The sequence below is a fragment of the Podarcis pityusensis genome, assembly GCF_964106645.2.
Source record: "Podarcis pityusensis genome assembly, chromosome: 10".
NCBI lineage: Eukaryota > Metazoa > Chordata > Lepidosauria > Squamata > Lacertidae > Podarcis > Podarcis pityusensis.
Genome location: NC_138035.1, coordinates 74,028,965 through 74,049,645, shown reverse-complemented (window position 1 = coordinate 74,049,645; position 20,681 = coordinate 74,028,965). Strand labels below are relative to the sequence as shown.

The 20,681-nt window shown below is 43.2% G+C and overlaps 1 protein-coding gene across 3 annotated transcripts in view; it reads right to left on the bottom strand.

The window, feature by feature from the left end:
• Positions 1-20,681, bottom strand: part of BEND7 (BEN domain containing 7) — a 54,392-nt gene that overhangs the window by 15,895 nt on the left and 17,816 nt on the right. For all 3 annotated transcript variants that reach the window (XM_081023770.1, XM_081023771.1, XM_081023772.1), the window contains 2 exons: positions 16,036-16,158; positions 15,174-15,439 (listed from right to left, as the gene is read on the bottom strand). In XM_081023770.1, the coding sequence (XP_080879896.1) occupies positions 15,174-15,439; positions 16,036-16,158 (389 nt within the window). The remainder of the gene's footprint in view (positions 1-15,173; positions 15,440-16,035; positions 16,159-20,681) is intronic.

Below are 20,681 nucleotides of genomic sequence, written 5' to 3'. Positions count from 1 at the left end.
CAGCCGTGTCCCTTTCTGCTCATGGAAAGGCCTGTGGTCCAGCAGAGGCTTCTGCAAATGGAGGACAAAAGGTTACTTTAGCTGATATTCCCTTCCCTCTGCATCTCTTTGCACATCCCACCCCACCCCAAGACTGCTCCAGAGGCTCAGGGGGACCTGTTGAAACAGCACGAAGTGGCAAGGAGGTTGGTAGGAGAAAGGGGAATTTGCTGGAGCAAAAAGGCTTCCATGAGGGACATACTGTAATGGAATACAACCCATGATGTTTATTTCTAGAATCCTCACTATAATACCCAAGTGACATTTCTTTTCCTAAAATTAAGTTTAAAAAGAAACAAATCTAGCAAAGTTAGTATACTGAGGCTACAGAAAACCCACACCATATCTTTAAACAAATGAATGACATTTTTCAGATTTTGCTTATTTTTGTAATGCAGAACAATGGGCTCAAAATCTATTGGTATATATCAATTCCCATTCTCTCACACAGCTGCAAATCCTGCATTATTAATCAAACTTTTTTTCAACAAAAATGTCTTTACAATTTAGTGTGGTCTGCTCACTATTCCTACTTATGGCCCCGAACCCTACATAATTTATTGGTGTATATCTTAAGTAAAAGCTGAATTCCTGCTCAAACCCACATCAAACCCGACTTTGGAAAGGCAACATAAGGGCTGGGGGGGGGGGGCACATGTTGCTGGTGACTACCCTGCTTTAAGCCAAGGACATAATTATTCCCATCTTATTTGGATATAACCATAAGAACTGTTCCCTTCAGGGTTCTGCTTCCACTCTGTTCCCACTTGTATTCCTGCTTCTCTGTCTCCAGCCAACCAGTTACTGGACTCCCAGTGCCTTAACTCTCCTAGCAGCAGATGCCTTTCAATAGCCCCCTGGTTCCCTCTGGTTAAACCCGGTCAACTGCATACAATTTCTCCTCCACCAAGGTCTTGCGGGAGCTTTCTGTCCCAGCCATACTGACCTTTCCTTGTCTTCACAGGCAGTCTCCCGCCCTCATTTAGTAGTTAGGGGACTTGCAAGCAACAGACACGAACCAGTTTTTAGCTTATTATGTGCAACCATTTTAAGGCAATGATTCTGCCGCGCCGCAGTGGAGCTCTTCCAGTACGAGCTGTGCTTTCCCCCTTTTATAGCCAGCAATGAAAACATTTCACTTGTGCAGATAAAGCCCGTTAGCTCTCTCATATTCTCCTGACATAACTCTAAATGATTTCTCCCTGTAAAAGCCAAATATTTCAATAATCTCAGCCAATTTATCAGTAGCCAATTTAACCAACTGAGGGGGAATGATTTTTTGTACATTTGAGAATTTGGTTGGAAACAAAAGGAGTTATTTCAATATCCATCCTGCCATATTTTTAGACCTTTAAGTGGGCGACAGCAGTTTAACACAAGCAGACTAAAATATAATTTAGCAAGCTGGAATAATCTTGTGTGGTACACTTAGATAATAATAATGTTTTTTAGAAAAGGATGATGCAATTACTAAGATCCAGCATGGGTTTCTCAAAAATAAGTCATGCCAGACAAATCTCATTTCTTTTTGTTGTTGTTGGAATTACAAGCTTGGTGGATCAGAGAAATGCTGTGGAAATAGTTTATCTTGATTTCAGTAAGGCTTTTGACAAAGTTCCCCATTATATTCTTGCGAGGAAGCTGGTAAACTGTGGGTTGAATGAGGTAACTGTTAGGTGGATGTGTAGCTGATTGACTGACGGAACCTTGTCATCCTGGAAAAAAGGGACAAGTGGGGTGCTGCAGGGTTCAATGTCTTTATAAACAACTTGCATGAAGGAATGGAGGGGATGCTCATCAAATTTGCAGATGACACCAAACTGGGAGGGGTAGCTAATGCTGCAAAAGAAAAAAACAGGATTCAAGATGACCTTAACAGATAGAACTGGTCCCAAGCTAACAAAATGAATTTCAGTAGGGACAAACATACGGTTCTGCACTTAGGCAGGATGAACCAGATGCACAAATATAGGATGGGGGGACTTACTAGCAGTACATGTGAAAAGGATCTAGGCGCCTTAGTGGACCACAAGTTGAACATGAGTCCACAGTGTGATGCAGCAGCAAAAAAAAAAAGAGCTAATGGTATTCTAGGCTGCCTCAGCAGAAGTCTAGTGTCCAGATCAAGGAAAGTAATAGTACCACTCTATTCTGGCTTGGTCAGACCACACCTGGAATACTGTGTCCAATTCTGAGCACCACAGTTTAAGAAAGATGTTGACAAGCTGGAAGGTATGCAGAGGAGGGAGACTGAGATGGTCAAGGGTCTGGAAACGAAGCCTTATGAGGAACAATGGAAGGAAATGGGTATGCTTAGTCTGGAAAAGAGAACACTAATTGAAATATGATAAAGGAAGGTAAAGGGACCCCTGACCATTACGTCCAGTCGTGACTGACTCTGGGGTTGCGCGCTCATCTCGCTCTATAGGCCGAGGGAGCCGGCGTTTGTCCGCAGACAGCTTCCGGGTCATGATAGCCACCTTCAAATATTTCAAGGGCTGTCACATGGAAGAGGGAACAAGCTGTTTTTCTCCTGCTCTGGAGGGTAGGACACAAACCAATAGCTTCAAGTTACAAGGAAGGAGATCCTGACTAAACATCAGGAAGAACTTTCTGGCAGTAAGAGCTGTTCAACAGTGAAACTGTCTCCTTGAACAGTCAAGGTTGGATGGCCAGATGTCTTGGGGGCTTTAGCTGAGATTCCTGAATTGCGCAGGGTTACACTAGATGACCCTTGGGGGTCCCTTTCAATTCTACAATTCTAAACCTAGGTTATCTATTCCGATTGCATTTCATATCCTCAGATGAACTTCATTTTTCAAAATAAAAAATTCCACACTAAAAAAACTGCCACACGGCAGAGTGCCCTTGGTCACACAAAGTTGGAAAAAATATGCTCTTGTCCTCAGAGCAGCTGTCTCCACACGTTGTTTCCAGCGCTTAAAAATAAAGGTAGAGAGGTATCTTGAAATGTGTGCCACATTTTGTTTGGATTACAGCTTCACGACTGATTTGTATGAGTTCCCTTGAGAAATCTTTCCTTTCAAATTGATTGATATTAGCTGTGCATTAACAACAAGCGATGCTCATTGCAAGTTTCCAGTGACCAGGCTATTACATAAGAACCACAATAATCATGGAAAAATCCAGTGACCCTGGATCTACCTATTAGAAAACCAATATCCCTGTATTGCAAAAGGTAGAAATATGTTTAACAGGGACTCTTCACAGGCAATCCCTAGTCTCAATTAGAGATGCAATTAATGTGTTTTGTACATTTGTGTGTGTGTGTTTTATAAATGAATCAGTCTGTGCCCTAGTCACATATTTTGAGGGGGGGGGGGGATGCTGATTTATTCCAGATTCCTTCAGTAGCAAATTATCCTTCAATTGCACGCAATCAGTACCCAATTGAGCTTCACATGGACATTTCCAAGTATGATTTATAGCCAAATAGAGTTTGTTAACATAAGATAATCAAGGCAATGGTGTACATGATTAAACACAAATGAAAGAATTGCCAAAACTTTTGTTTTGCTAAAATTAGCAAGCAGCAAATTAGATTTAGTCCAAGCATTTCTGAATATTTTAATTGATTAAAACAGAACTCCTTTGCCAAATCTATACAAATTATTTGCTTTGCATGGAAAACAAATAGAACGTTTACTTAGAAGTAGGGCACTCAGGTGCTTTAGTCACAAAGGTAGATAGCATTTTTCGGCAATCCTATGCCCAGTTCCCAGTGACCTGAGAATAATATCCACTGAACATACTGGGGCTTACCAGTGACGTAGTGTAGGTTGCCAGCAACCAGGGCAGGCTAAGTATTGTGAACCCTAAAAAGCAGTGGTGGTGGTGTCAGACACCTGCCAGCCCCGGAGGCAGCTCCTGGGTTTGTCTCATGCCTCTGTCCAAAGACCATACCAGGATGGGCTTCTGAAAGCATGGAGGACGGCCAGAGCCTTCCCTTCGCTTTGCCCAGAAAAGCAGAGAGATCTCCGGACGAGGGAAAAGGCCGCTGCGCCCTCCACTTTGGAGGTCAAAACTCCCTCCAGCAGTGCTTGTGGGAAGGTGGCCACCAGGTGCCACCTTGTTCCCAAGCTGGGGTGCCTGCCAAGGCCACTTGGCTGAGAGCCCCGGTCTAAGGAGGTCACTCCCCAGAACGGAACAGGCATGCACAGCCCTCCCCTGCTGCCACCAGCTCTCCTCTCCCACCTGCCCCCCCCCCAGGAGCACGTTCACCTGCAGCCTCTTGAAGTTCTTGCTGGCCAGCTCCTTGAGGGCACAGAGCAACGAGGCAGGAGCAAGCATGGTGTTATTATCTCAGTTCGCTAGCCCCTCTGAGCTGCCCCCACCATCTTTGAGCGTGGAAGCTCCTCTCCTCTCCCTGCCCCTATTGCCCGCTGGATCTGGGCTTAGGAGTAGAGCGCTGCCACACGAGGCGCCTCATGGCCACCCTCCTGCCTGGCTTCGCTCGGCACGACTTAGGGCGGGGTGTTCCGTTGGGTCTTCCTTGCCTCTGGCCACCAGTGAGCCCAGTTCAGTCGTAGCCAAGCCCACCTGGGCACTCCAGCCTTAAAGGAGGGCCATCAATTTCCTGGGAAATTTTTACACACATGCCCAAATACACCCAGGGCCACCGCCCACTTGCCTCCTCCCTGGGGATTACTTCTGCACAGGTTGTTCCAGTAATTAATTAGAATAAATCTAACATGTAATCATGTTGTATAAACCTCCATTGAAAGAATCCAAAACCAGTATTGGGGTAAAATGTACACCAAGACAGCCAAACAACCTAGTTATGGGATATTGTTTGTATGGTTAAATTCACAAATATGATGAGAACCAGAGAAGGCAGAGTGTATTTATAAAATATTTATAAAATGTAAACCTACACAATAACATATTTTGTCTAACCACAGTTTTTTAAAAACAGAAATATATATATATAGTGCCATTAACAGACAAGTCCCAAACAAGCTGGCTATACAGACTCAGCCCAGGGTTTGATCAGCTCTAGATTTAGGTATAACAGGAAGTGATGTCTTTTGGAATGTTCATGCCACGGAGGGCTGTTCAGGTTCCCAATAATATAGGCATTTCAGCAGGCAATGCCCACATTCCTTTAATTTAAAAGGAAAGCATTGGCCACCATGTGGAGAGCAAACGGAGGATATAGATGATGCCTTCCTGGAACAGATGGCCAAGCATGCAAAAAGAAGGGAGATAGTAGTAATGGGGGACTTCAATTACCCGGATATTTGTTGGATGTCAAACTCAGCCAAGAGCATAAGGTCAAACAGATTCCTCACTGGCCTTGCAGACAACTTCATTGTCCAGAAAGTGGGAGAAGCAACAAGAGGAACAGCCATTTTAGATCTGGTCCTAACCAATGTTGATGACCTGGCTAGTGGGGTAGAAGTGGAAGGATCATTAGGCACGAGTGATCATGCTCTTCTGAAGTTTACTATACAGCGGAAAGGAGCAGCCAAGCATACTAGGACTCAATTTCTTGACTTTAAGAAAGCCGATTTCATAAAACTTAGGGAAGTGCTGGGTGAGATCCCATGGACAGCAATACTAAAAGGAAAGGGAGTTCATGATGGCTGGGAGTTTGTTAAGAGGGAGATAGTAAAAGCACAACGTCAGGCAATACCAATGAGACGGAAACATGGAAGGTGCCTAAAGAAGCCAGGGTGGCTATCTAAAGAACTTTTAACTAAGATTAAAAAAGGATGTGTACAAAAAATGGAAAAGAGGGGAAACCACCAAAGAGGAATTCAAACAAATAGCCAGCACGTGTAGACACAAAGTCAGAAAAGCTAAGGCACAGAATGAACTCAGGCTTGCTAGAGAGGTTAAAAGCAACAAAAACGGCTTTTATGGGTATGTTCGTCGCAAAAAGGAAGAACAAAGAAACAGTGGGGTCACTCAGAGGAGAAGATGGTGAAATGCAAACAGGGGACACAGAAAGAGCTGAACTCCTCAATGCCTTCTTTGCCTCAGTCTTCTCCGATAAAGAAAACAATGCCCGACCTGAAGAATTTGGAGCAAATGATTCAGCAGAGGAAACACAGCCCAGAATAACTAAGGAGATAGTACAAGAATACTTGGCTAGTTTAGATGTATTCAAGTCTCCAGGGCCAGATGAACTGCTTTAGTTTATGGTTGCCATCAATTTTGATTTTAATTAATTCTTTGATGTTTTTATAATGTTGCACTATTTTAGTGTTGTTAGCCGCCCTGAGCCCGGCTTCGGCTGGGGAGGGCGGGATATAAATAAAATTTATTATTATTATTATTATTATCCAAGAGTACAGTGGTGCCTCGCAAGACGAAAAGAATCCGTTCCGCGAGTCTCTTCGTCTTGCGGGTTTTTTCCTCTTGCGAAGCAAGCCCATTAGCGGTTTAGCGGATTAGCGCTACAGTATTAGCGGCTTAGCGGGCTTAGCGGATCAGCTGATAAGCGGCTTAGCGATCAGCTGTTAAGCGGCTTAACGATCAGCTGATAAGCGGCTTAACGATCAGCTGATAAGCGGCTTAGCGATCAGCTGTTAAGCGGCTTAGCCGATCAGCTGATAAGCGGTTTAGCGGCTTGGGAAAAAGGGGGGGGGGAGGAAAAAACCCCCGCAGGAACTCACAAGACATTTTCGTCTTGCGAAGCAAGCACATAGGAAATTCGTTTTGCGAAGCACCTCCAAAACGGAAAACCCTTTCGTCTAGCGGGTTTTCCGTCTTGCGAGGCATTCGTCTTGCGGGGCACCACTGTATTAAAAGAACTGGCAGATGTGATCTCAGAACCACTGGCAGTCATCTTTGAGAATTCCTGGAGAACAGGCGAAGTCCTGGCAGACTGGAGGAGGGCAAATGTTGTCCCTACTTTCAAAAAGGGGAAAAGAGAGGACCCAAATAATTACCGCCCAGTCAGTCTGACATCAATACCAGGGAAGATTCTGGAGCAGATCATTAAGCAAACAGTCTGTGAGCACCTAGAAAGGAATGCTGTGATCACCAATAGTCAGCATGGATTTCTGAAAAATAAGTCATGTCAGACTAACCTGATCTCGTTTTTTGACAGAATTACAAGCCTGGTAGATGAAGGGAACGCAGGGAATGTAGCCTACCTTGATTTCAGCAAGGCATTTGACAAGGTGCCCCATGATATTCTTGTAAAGAAGCTGGTAAAATGCAGTCTTGACTATGCTACCACTCAGTGGATTTGCAACTGGCTGACTGACCGAACCCAAAGGGTGCTCATCAATGGTTCCTCTTCATCCTGGAGAAGAGTGACTAGTGGGGTGCCACAGGGTTCTGTCTTATTCAACATCTTTATCAACGACTTGGATGATGGACTCAAGGGCATCCTGATCAAATTTGCAGATGACACCAAACTGGGAGGGGTGGCTAACACCCCAGAGGACAGGATCACACTTCAAAACAACCTTGACAGATTAGAGAACTGGGCCAAAACAAACAAGATGAATTTTAACAGGGAGAAATGTAAAGTATTGCACTTGGGCAAAAAAAATGAGAGGCACAAATACAAGATGGGGGACACCTGGCTTGAGAGCAGTACATGTGAAAAGGATCTAGGAGTCTTGGTTGACCACAAACTTGACATGAGCCAACAGTGTGACGCGGCAGCTAAAAAAGCCAATGCAATTCTGGGCCTCATCAATAGGAATATAGCATCTAGATCAAGGGAAGTAATAGTGCCACTGTATTCTGCTCTGGTCGGACCTCACCTGGAGTACTGTGTCCAGTTCTGGGCACCACAGTTCAAGAAGGACACTGACAAACTGGAACGTGTCCAGAGGAGGGCAACCAAAATGGTCAAAGGCCTGGAAACGATGCCTTATGAGGAACGGCTAAGGGAGCTGGGCATGTTTAGCCTGGAGAAGAGGAGGTTAAGGGGTGATATGATAGCCATGTTCAAATATATAAAAGGATGTCACATAGAGGAGGGAGAAAGGTTGTTTTCTGCTGCTCCAGAGAAGCGGACATGGAGCAATGGATCCAAACTACAAGAAAGAAGATTCCACCTAAACATTAGGAAGAACTTCCCGAAAGTAAGAGCTGTTTGACAGTGGAATTTGCTGCCAAGGAGTGTGGTGGAGTCTCCTTCTTTGGAGGTCTTTAAGCAGAGGCTTGACAACCATATGTCAGGAGTGCTCTGATGGTGTTTCCTGCTTGGCAGGGGGTTGGACTCGATGGCCCTTGTGGTCTCTTCCAACTCTATGATTCTATGTGGTCATATGCGCCTACACCCAGTGCTATTAGTCTACAAAAAGAGGTGCCTGCCAGAGGTCACCATGGACCTCTCCCGTGTTCTGTCAAAAAGGCCCACCTGAGAGGTGCTGGAGCTGAACTCAGGGGGCCGGGTTCCTGCCTGCACCTTCAGTTTTATAATAATAAGGAATGCCCTCAGGCTGGAATTTCTGATCTGTGATTCTTACATGGAAGAAATGAGAATTCTCTTAAACAGAACAAGTGTCTAATCTTTAGAAGCAGCTTAGCACTGACCACTTTTGTTTTTTCATTAAAAGCTGCCAGACAGGTCACAATCTACATTTAACACAATCTGGGTTTAACCCTTACCATCCCCTTTCTTCCTGAAAATCTCTCTGACTGCTTCTATTTTCCCTAAAGGTGCTACTTACTGCATAAAAACAGTTTTGAAGGGCACATGGTAGCTGGGAAGCATTGTCCTGCAAGAAAATGTTGTGAGAAGTAAACTATTAAACCCCTGCCCTGAGCACCATGTTCCCAGTCTATCTGGGGCCCTGCATAGCTGCTTTTTCTTGAAAACAAAACATAAAAATAAAGTGCCCAGCACTGACACATTCTTTCCAAAATGCATTAGCATAATGTGTTGTCTGCTCCCAAATCAACTTGCCCATTCTTGGACTAGATCTACCCTTATGTTTCTGCCGCTTTAAGTGTAGGCCTCCTGATGGGAAGAAGGGAAGCCCAGATAAGCAATTCCTGCCATAGGTACAATAGGAAATATTCTCTGAAGGTGGGTAGGTCTACTGCTTTTCTACATAAGGAGCTGAATCCAATCTACCGCATTCTTCGCCCTATAGGACACACTTTTTCCCCTCCAAAAATGAAGGGGAAATGTGTGTGCATCCAATGGGGCGAATGCAGGCTTTCGCTGAAGCCTGGAGACCGAGAGGCGTGGGTGCGCACCGACCCCTCTTGCTCTCCAGGCTACAGGACGCTATCCGCAAGCCCTGCGTTCCTGCCGGGCTCGCAACGCTTGCGGGCAGCAGCCTGTTCTGGGGGCTGGGGACGGGGGAAGCTCGGGCTTCCCCCGCCCCCAGCCCCGCAAGCAAGCTCTGGGAGCGAAGGCAAGGGTGCGCAAACTCGCCATCACTCCTGGACCCGTTCCGGGGGCTGGGGACGGGGGAAGCTCGGGCTTCCCCCGCCCCCAGCCCCACAAGCTCCGAGAGTGATGGCGAGGTTGAGCGCAACCTCGCCTTCGCTCCCAGACCGACAGCCCCGAGGCTAAAAACAAAGCCAGGACAGCGAGCGGGATCCATCCCGCTCGCTGTCATGGCTTCTTTGCTCTTTGGGGCTCGGGGGGGGGGGGGATAATTTTTTTCCTATTTATTCCCCCCCCCCCAAAAAATAAGTGCGCCCTATGGGCCGGTGTGCCCTATAAGGCGATAAATACGGTACATAATTCAACTACACCCAAAGAAGAACCATGGTACGATTGCCTTCTTGCACATAAGTGTGATGGAAGGGAGGATAGACCAGTGCTTCTTCTTTGGCGATCACTCGTGCCAAGTAAGATTGTCTTCCAGTAATGTAGTCCTAACAGTGTGTCCGTAAATGACTGGAGGCCAATTCTGGATCCACACATCCTTCCACAGAGGGGACATAGGTTTCTGGGTGGGAGTTGATCATGGTGAGGATTTTGCCAAACGTGCCTTCCTCTTAGCTCGTTTCTCCCTTTTGCCCCAAGTTCGTGCTTCTTCAAAGTCCGTGGCACCTTTGGTAAAGGCTATTCTCCAACTGGAGTGCTTGCAGGCCAGTGTTCCCCAATTATCCATGCTTATAGTGCATTTTTAAAAAATTGCCTTAAGAGCGTCTTTAAGCCTCTTTTGTTGTCCACCAGCATTTCACTTTCCATTTTTAAGTTGGGAATAGAGTAGTTGCTTTGGAAGATGATAATCAGGCATCCGAACAACATACAGTCCAATGAAGTTGATATTGAAGGATTGTTGTTTTGACACTGGTGATCTTTGCTTCTTCCAGTACACTGACATTAGTTTGGCTATCTTCCCAAGTGATATGTAAAATTTTCCAGAGAGGGAATCTTTCAAGGGGTTGGAGATGGTGTTTATAAGTGGTCCATGTTTCACAAGCATATAGTAAAGTTGGTAGTAGTTTTGTAAACAAGCGTTTTGGTTTCCCTGTGAATGTCCTGGTCCTAAAACACTCAACACTTCGATCAGGAAGCTGCACTCACAGAGCGAGCTCAGGCGATACATCAATGTCAGCTGTTGTGGAAATATAACTGCCTAGAAAAATGATTTACACCATTAAGTTGGATTTGTGGCACTGTGGAGAGGTTGTTTTGTGCTTGTGTTGGAGCAGCTTCTGTCAATATATTTAGGATGGTTTGGAGGTCATCCTGAGTGTGCACACACTACATTGTCATCAGCATATTGAAGCTCTACGATGGAAGTTATGGTAACCTTACTCTTTGCTTCCACCCTACTCAAATAGGAGAGCTTTCCATCTGTTCAATATATTTCTACCCTGGTGGGGAGTTTCCCTTCAACAATGCATAGGATCATGGCAATGAAAGTAATAATAGTTGGGGCAATAACATAACCCTGTTTAACACTTGATCCCACTATGAATGGTTCACTCTGAGAGCCACTGTGATCCGTGATTGTTGCTGTCATATTATCATGGAGGAGCCAAAGAATGTTCACAAATTTATTCGGCAGCCGATTTTCAGAAGGACAGTCCACAGGTGGTATGGTTTTGCTCTCTGCGTTTTTCTTGAAGTGAAAATCATATCCACTTCACCCCTAGAAGATCGAAAACCATTTTGGGATTCAGGAAGGGTATCCTCGGATATAGTTAGGAGGCAGTTTGCGAAGATCCTTGCAAGAATTTTGCCAGCCACAGCTAATAAACAGATGCCTCAATAGTTTCCGCAATCTGTTCTATCACCTTTTTAAATAAAATATTGATAATTTTGGCATCCCTAAAGTCTGCTGGGATCTCCACTCTCTCCCATATTTTTTCGATGAGCTTGTGAAGTTGTTGTGTAAGTTCAGTTCCACCCACTTTGAAGACTTCGTCAGGTATCCCATCAGGTCCACTGGCTTTGTTGTTTTTCATTTGGTTTATAGCTGTACACAACTCTCCCAGATTTGGAGATACTGCAAGCTCATCTCTAATTTGTTTTGAGGGACTTGTGAGACGACCTCAGCAGCTACAGGGGAGTTGCGGTTAAGGAGATGCTGGAAATGTTCTTTCTGGGTAACAGGCCAGACACCCACTTCTGCAGGGGCATGCTTGGAATTCACAATTTTTATTTAATGAATTTATTTCTTAACAGTAGAAGTTTTCTCAGAGTACACCATTTACTTAGGTGCAGTCAATAATGTTAATCAAGTATAACATTTCCGTATGGCAATAAGGCATTGTAGGAAAGTGTTGGCAAACTTTATCTCACAGATCACTACCAGGGGCATATGCATCTCCCAAACTGGTAGTTCAGAAATGACCTTACTTTATTGATTCATTTGAAGGAGGCTACTGAAAGTGTGCCCCAGAAGTGTTGAGGGCGACCCTCAACTACATATTTTGCAAAGATTGTTCTGGTGCACAGAGAAAAGAGGTACCGTAATCTAAAGGTTGAGGGATTGGGTCCTTGCACTAGCTTGACCATGAAGCTGCCGTTTGTAATAATCAGCAAACAGTTTCAATGGGTGGCCTTAAAGAAAATCACTATGTCACATCCCCAGCCAACTGAGATATGGGGATAATAATATTGATCTGTCTTTCAAGGCTATTCTAAGGCTTGGGATCACTAAGGCACTGTATACAAAGGCATTCAATTGTCTAAAAAGCAATTTCTATATGATAATTACTTAATATTTTGCATACATAGGCTTCCCCTTTCATTAAAATTGAAAGATTTGAAATGGAAAGATTACTTAATTCAGCTTTGAAGGTTACCCTATAGACATATCAAGAGTTGTAATTGTGGCTAATTCACATAATGTAGTTAACATGTATTTAATATAAATTGGACAAGTGGAGCCTGCAACAAAATGTTGCCGTGTGGAGTGGTCCAGCCATTCCATTCACCCCAGCTGAAAATTAATGAGAGATGTAAACTCAGGCTTCCAACCTGATCCTATGCATGTTTACTCTTATGTAAATCCCACTGACAGAGGGGATTCATATAAGTGTATAAAGAACTGAAACATAATCCCATACTCAGAAATCCTCCAGAGTTCACCAAGGTCAGTTCCCAAGCTAGCGCCCAAAGGAATGCAAGCTTCATTCACGGTTTTAGTTTTCAGTCCTTTGAATATGTGATAGCACAAATGCCAAACTTTTCTTCTATGAACATGAGAGCTAGAGACATTTTTTAAAAAGAAAAAGGCTAGTTAGAATCATAGAGACTCCTACAAAGGACTTCATCCCAGTGGAACAATTTGCCAGGCTTGAACAAAATCACAAAGTACAAACACCCTCTAGAAATTATATGTACCTTTCACAAACTGATCATTGTTCTTCCACAACAACTGTGAATCCCAGGCCCTTAATGTGCCTGTCCACATAGATGCAGATAAATAAAAACCTCATTTCCCCCCACCTTTCGTTAAGGGACAATGCAAAATAGTGAATTGCCAAAGACTACAGAATGAGGGTCGTGACTAGGTGAGAATATGAACTCAAATCTCACCAGTCTCTTTCTAAATGGCATTCTCTCCCCCCAGAGATAGAAGATTCACCCAATGCCCTTCAGAGCAACTTCCAAGTTTTGTTGTTGTTTTTTAATTATATTGTGGTTAAAGATGTAAAACATGAACATTTTAAAATAATTAGCCCAAGGCTTGATGAATCATTCTGTAAAAATAAATAAATAAATCCAGCATTAATTACTACTCTGCCTGAATTCACTCATTGAGCAATGAGACACTGCTTAAAAATGTAGCCACTCTAGAAACCCCAAACAAAAAACCAAACCTTGAACCTGTATGTTCAAAATATGGAAAACTGACGGGCAATCTGAAAACAGGTCAAAATAATAAAATCACTTACAAAACTGAAAGAGAAGTTTCCAATCCTTTCCCTGCACAGTCATTTCTGGCTGTAATTATAATTACATACAAGAACCACAGAAAAGCATTTAACCAGTTGCTATGTATCATTACACAGAGTCTGTCGGATGACACACTAATCTAATTACCGGTGTAGCTCACATCTGTGTAACTGAATTATCATGACTGCTCTTTTTTATTATTAGTTTGCACTTCTAGAAAGGTACAATATTATCTACAGAATTTCTTTCATTTATGATCATTGATACGAAATTTAATTATGTTCTCTGAGCTTGCTGTACTTAGGAAATTGGAAACTGTCTTCTCAAAATTAAAAAGGTACGTTGAAGAAATTAATGATCAGCTTACTCATCAGTGAACTTTTCAGTGAACTTTTGAAGCTCAAACAAAGCCAACCAGCCACCCTCTTGCTCTCCTGATATTCATTCTACAAACATCTAATTCAAAAGGAGAAAATGCCAAGTGTGCCCTTTTGAAATCCTGGCTCTAGATTTTGACATTTACAATTTCAGCCCCGATACTTCAAGTCTACCTTCACATGTAAGCTTTCTTTGTGCCATGAGAGAGTATAAAATTGGGCAGATCAGTCTTATGGTTAGGATTAACCACCAGTGGCGCAACTAGTGATTTGCACAAGTTCAACTCACAAGTGAATGCACTTCTGGTCAGCAAATAGGAAATCTCTCACTTCTCTTTATTGTTAAAAGGGTTCTGCACAGCCTTGTGACGTTGCTTCCACAGGACAGTTCTTCCTAACAGATTATAACCATTAACACGGACAGAAAAAAGTGACATCGCTTTAGCTTTCCACTTGTTCTAGCATTACCTATGGCAGGGGTAGGGCAGAACAAGCTATTCTAGTGCTACAGACTGAGAATGAATACATTTCATACAAAGTCCTCACCCTTGTCATCTTTGTCACAAAGACCCTTGTGAGATACAGCAAATTAGCCAACCCATGGGAGGCTTTGATTCTATAACATCATCCCTGGTTTTACCTTGGCAACTGCAATAATGCTAACAAAACTCATCTTCTGTAGCAAGCCTCTTGCTTACTTGTCCCCCCAAACTGAATCCAAGTAAACACTCTGCATTTGCTCGCCATCCTCCCCCCCCCATCTCATCTCTCCCTTCAGCCCACTGACCTTATGCACGTACACTGGTGACACGGCATAAATAACAACAGCAGCTACTTAACTTGTGCACTTTTTCCTAATGCCAACTGTGCTAATCTGATTAAAGAGGAATGAGAAGTCAGTTTTTAAGATCTGCGGATAACTGAGAAGCCTTTTGTAACTCGTGCATGCCCCTTCCCTGCATCCCTGATTTCTTCACTTTCTTGAGGAGGAGGGGATATCATTATCTTAGTACTTTAGCACCAACTCTTAGATTCCCTCAGACTCATGTACAGTGCAGCTGCAAAACCAAAAAATAATTCCTTCAATTGTCCCATGGCTAAATGCTTCCCAATATGCTTGTGAACAAATGAACAAGGCCTATTCAATGCTAGGCTCAATAGAAATGTTTTTGGAATGATTCCCTCAGGGGCATACTAGTACAAAACATGAAACAGGAACAGGACAAGCATATGGATTTGTTAGGATATAGTGTGTGCATACAGATCTTTCCTGAAAATATAAATTATGTGGATGGTCAGCCCTTATGTTGCAACCTGCAGATGTAGAAAAGATCCCACGGGAAACCGACATTACGGCCTAATCCTAAGACTTACTACACTACCGACAACACCTGTGACATGAGGTTTGCACTCTTAACAGGGTCTGTTCTGCCAGCACCTGGTCAACTTACATCTGAAGATGAAGATTTGAGGACAATGCCAAATCCTGAAACCTGTGACTCCAACTTTGAGGACGATTCAGCAGCTTCCACACTAGAACTTTCAGAGTTTGCTGATAGCTTTTTTTCATTCTCTGCAGTGCTGGGCTTTTTATTCACAGTAAGAGGTTCAATAGTCTTTGGAGGTATTTTTTTCTTTTTATTTCTCTTTCTTGAAAGTGTTGATTTCTGTGTGCAAACCAGAGGAACTGGGGGCGGTTGTCTGTTCTGAGCAGCAACTGAAGAAAGAAAAACCTGTGAGTACACTTCCAAATGTGTATCAAAGATGACAGTTACCACAGCCCAGACTCCTGACCAGTTCCCACCCTCTTATCAGAACCAGCTGCTTGAACCAACAGCTGTGGGCGGAGCACTCTCTGTGGAGCCGTCAGCTGGGGAAGCTGCTATGGGGAACATGGCATAACGCAAAAATCATGCTGACCAGGGGAAGTCAGCTATGTTTTGCTGACACTGAGATCATACGCACACTCAACACCCTGTTGCTGTTGCTGTCTAATAACAACAGGAACATTCCTCAGTACTGTACCAGGAAAAATGTACAACTTGGCCACAACACTCTTATTTCATGGAAATCGCTTGGATGTTGCCTGCCCATTTTGCCCCATAAGTTTCTTTCTAGGAGGGCTAGAGACTCACTTTTTTCAAAAAGGAAAGTTCAGAGTACCTGTAGGCACTGGGTTGGCAACCCCTGATCCATGCCATCTGGGCAGCAGTCTTTCTTTAAGACCTATGCTTTCATGAAAAGGCACTTACAAGGCAGCCTGTCTGCAGACTGAAAATTATACCTAATAGTTGAAAAGACAGACTATCATACCTGCTTGGATCTGCATTATCTTTCTCATGGTTTTAAGCTCCTGAAGAATGGCTTGCAATGCTGGTTGGCAATTACAAGTACAACAATTTGAGCCAGAGGAAGTATTAGCCACCGGAATTTCTCCTGAAGAAAAAAGGGAAATTAAAACAGTGATGCAGGGCAAGAATGTCTTCACAGGGTTTTAATGCTGTCTGATACATGCTGTTAGGAAATGGAAACCTAAAATTAAAATCTCCACTGTGAGGTGGCGGCGGCGGCGGCAGGGGTGTGCTCTGCCATTCCCCTCCCCACACAAATAACGTTCCATGGTATAGTGAAGTCTGCACAAAACAGCAAACACAATGTAAGCTCACAGCAGGCCTCCTTATTGTCAAACTAGTTCACGGTGGATAACAAGAGCACTGAACCTCATTACAGAAACAGTTGCTCTATCATGCACGGAGCAACCCAGAAAGGCCCTTCCTCCATATGACAATACCCCTAGAAAGAATGAGATGGCTGTGTAATAAGTTATTTAATAAAGAACTAACAAGTCTAAAATGGATTGAACGCCGCTTGTTGCTTCACAGTATTAAAAATTAAAAGAACAGAGTCCTCCATCATCAATTTCCATGAACAGAGAAGTTCTATGAAGGCAGAAAATATCCACAACTTTCCCTTTCATTGTGACGGTGAACTCCTACATCCCAGTTTCTTTTAAAGTATTGCTGTTGAAGGTTGTCAACTATCTCTGTACTACTGCACTTCATACTGCTAAATTTATATTTGATTTATAACCTGCTTCCCAACTAAAGTCTGAAAGCTTCCTGCACAGGAACACAGAAGGCAGCCTTGTACGGAGTCAGGCCATTGGCCTCCCTAGTTCAGTACTGTCTACACGGACTGACGGAGGCTTTCCAGGGTTTCAGCCCAAACTGGAGATGCCAGGGATTGAACCTGGAACCTTTAAAACAGAAAGTATGTGCATTCCCATGGCTCCTGGCTGCTGAGAAATGGAGACCTTGCCACCCTGGGCTCAGGTATCAATTTCTGTATTTAAAAACAAGGGTCTTTTCAGATGTTTCCAGCACAACTAATGTCAGTTGCTACATGAGGTCCAGGTAAAATGACTACGGAGAAAGCGTTTCCATGATGGGGTCAATAGAATAGGTCAGTGGCAGGGACCTAATCATGCCAGGCAGGGGCCCTACTTAGGTCTGTGAGGCCGTTTCCCCCCAAACCACACCACCTGCCCCACACCTAACAGCATTATGTGACATCAAGAGTGGGGCAAGTAAAGATGTGTCTGGGATTGGCTACCCTAGAGAGCTGCACATTGGGAACTTCCAACTGCAGTGGACACGTTAAAGCTCTCAGCGTTGAACAGCTGACAGCAATGAGCAAAAGCCCCTCTGAAGTCTGCTTGCAGGCACAGTGTGGCTCCAAACACCTGCCATGGGCCTTCCAAGGGGCTTGCTCTCAGCGCTGATCAGCAGATCGATGCTGAAAGCACACCCCTTGTTATTACATATGAACGGTGGCACAGGAATATTTTAATAAACAAAGCCCTTTTTCATTAACACAAAGGGTTGCACAATAAAAGAATGGAAAAACCATAAACAGCCTAAATGTATATTTTAGCAGTAAAGAAGCATTTGTCATCCGGCTCTTTCCTATGCCCCCTCTCCCTGAGAGGTTTGGAAGGTGACAACATGAGAACGGGCCTTTTCTGTGGTGGTTCCCCGTCTGTGGAACGCTCTCCCCAGAGAGGCTCGCTGAGCACCATCATTATATGTCTTTAGGCGGCAGGTGAAAACATTCAGCTTTACCCAAACATTTGGCCATTAAATAATTTATGGCCCGTTAAATTGAGGGACTGTTATTATTATGCTGCATAAATTACGTTTTCAATGTTGTACAGTGTCCTGAGATCTTTGGATAAAGGGTGGTATATAAATCAAATAGATAAATAAATAAAACAAAACTAGTCCCAGATACCTTAGGAAGGATCTTCAGAGCCAAAGCTACCTTTCACAAGGCAATGGAAAGAAAAGTATGCAGCTAAGCATGCATCTATCTAGCAAGGAGTTCCACAAGACTGAAAAAAAAGGCCTTGTTTGAACATGCAAGTTGTCAGAGAGAAAACACCAGGATAACCACAAATCCTCAACAGGTCACTGAACTTGTATGAGCCTGTTTTAGTATATAGCCTCCTGTTCAAGAACTATAATTCCATTGGCTTTGCACGTTACTAGTTCCCAGTTCATTCTGCAGCAGTCTTTATATTTCCTAACTGTCTGTACAGCAAGGTTTAATCAAACAATATAAAACAAATATTATTAGGGCTATGAAACAGAACGCTATAAGAAAAAACAACCTGTCTTTTTCAGCTATTCTTTTTCAGCTATTAAAAAGAATATTTTAAAACGGAGTCTGTCTGTGAGAACTGAGTCTGTCTTAGAGAACTAAGCTTAGCAAATAAATTATTATTTTATGAATTTGTCCCTTTCCTCTTCCAAGTTTTTAATATTCTGGTGAATATCATGATAAAATTTTGACAAAGCAAACCTTGGAATAAATTCATGCTCATCTTTTCTGCTACAAATATAATGCATTACTAATGAGGTCTGCAGGTACTGAAGCCCCATTTGAAAACCAAAAGGTCTGTTTTCCTACTGAGGCATGGGGGATTTACATTATAATTCCCATTAGCATTGATAGAAATTACCCATGTAAATCTACCCTGTGTACAGTAAATGGAAAAAAGAGACCACCAATATTTCAAATCAAAAGCAGGGCTCTGCTAACTTCATGCATATTTATGGAGATTTTTTTAAAAAAACCAAAAAGCATTTCCATCATTTTTCTTCAAATCAACAAGAGTAGAACAGAACACTTTACAGAATGTTCTTATTCAATGTTCAAAGCATCACCTAAAGAATAAAAGCACTTTTGTCTGTTTATTAAATTTAACAATTTTTTAAAAATTCATTTCTCACTTTTTAAGAAGACTACTTGTAGTGACGAATCTTAAGAACCACCTCTTGCTTTGCTCCTCCCTCTATATTAGGGAAGGAAGCCAAGGGGAATTATTTTGGCCTGCACAGCAGCCCAACAGCAGGAGCAATAAAAAAGAAAGATCAAAGCTATGTTTTTCTCTCTTCGCAGATGCCTTTCAGACAGAAAAGTCAATATGTGAGTACCACAACTGTATTCCCAATATTCATATGGAAAATATCATAGCAAGCCTAGTAGCACCTTTAAAAACAAAAGAAGCCAAAAGCAGCTGCCAGTTTCTCTGGCTCAACTAACAAAAGCCGTCTCCATGAAACAGATTGCCCACAGCCTAGAACAGGGCTCCTCAAACTTCTTTGGCCTGCTGCTCCCTTTTAAGAAACAAAATTACTCAGTGCCCTTCTGGAAATCTACCTTCTTTTAAGTGAACAAACAGAAATATGAATTCTTTTATGTATCTATATTACTACCTATGTCCTACAACATAGTAAAGAAATATGTTGCTGTAAATAAGACACCTTATTCATTCCACAACAAATGAAACACGTACGAACAGTTTTTAAAAACTGAACGAGGAAGTGGACTAGGCCCTGGCATTAAAAACCCATGAGGCGGACCGAGTGAAGCCGGCTGGCTCAGTCCGATCCACCCCAGGGATGCAGCTGGCGCCACAGTCCACCTGCCATTGGCCAATGGGAAACACTGGCCTAGAAATTACTGGAACAAGGACCCGTCCTATTGTTGGGCACCATGAGGCAGGAGATTTTTGGTACTATTAAGTCAAGTTGTCAGTAATAAGCTTATTTTTTATAAAGAAGATGCCATCTGCCTTGCATGGAATGGCTTACATAGGTGGTTCTATGTGTTCTGATATCAACAACAGGACCCAGTTGGATGCACCATTCTCAAGATTACAACCACTGGGCAGAACAGGCACAATCAAAAGCCTTAGTAAAATAAAAATCTGTATGAAGATGAAACATATGCAAAAGCCATCTAGTTTTAACTCACGTTTGGTCTTATTTCACACCACTTAGAGACGACTGTGATTAAGTGGTATACAAATTGTTAGAATAAAGTAAATACATAAATAACCCCAGAGATCTCGGATTGCAGTTATTACCATGGAATGAGTTGTGCAGGCAATACCTCATTCAAGATTGGCACAGAATCATAGAATTGTAGAGTTGGAAGGGACTCCAAGGGTCATCTAGTCCAAGCCCCTGTAATGCAGGAATCTCAGCTAAAGCATCCCTCCTAGATGGCCATCCAACCTCTGCTTAAAATCCTCCAAGGAAGGTTTCACAGCACACTAACCTGTAGTACTCACTAGAACACATATTGGCTCCTGAAGGGAAGTGGTATGATTTGCCTTAAGGGACTCTGTCTATGCAAAGGGCCAATTCAGGAATGAATTCAATAACCAATAACCAGTGTATCTGAAGAAGTGTGCATGCACACGAAAGCTTATACCAAGAACTAACTTAGTTGGTCTTTAAGGTGCTACAGGAAGGAATTTTTTTATTTCAATAACCAAGCAGACTCAGGGAGACACAAGGGCCTGCTGACTTCAAACCTTGCCTCACGGACCTTGCGGTCTTATTGTAAAGCAGCCTTTGCCACCCTGGTGCCTCCAGCTGCTTTGCACTACA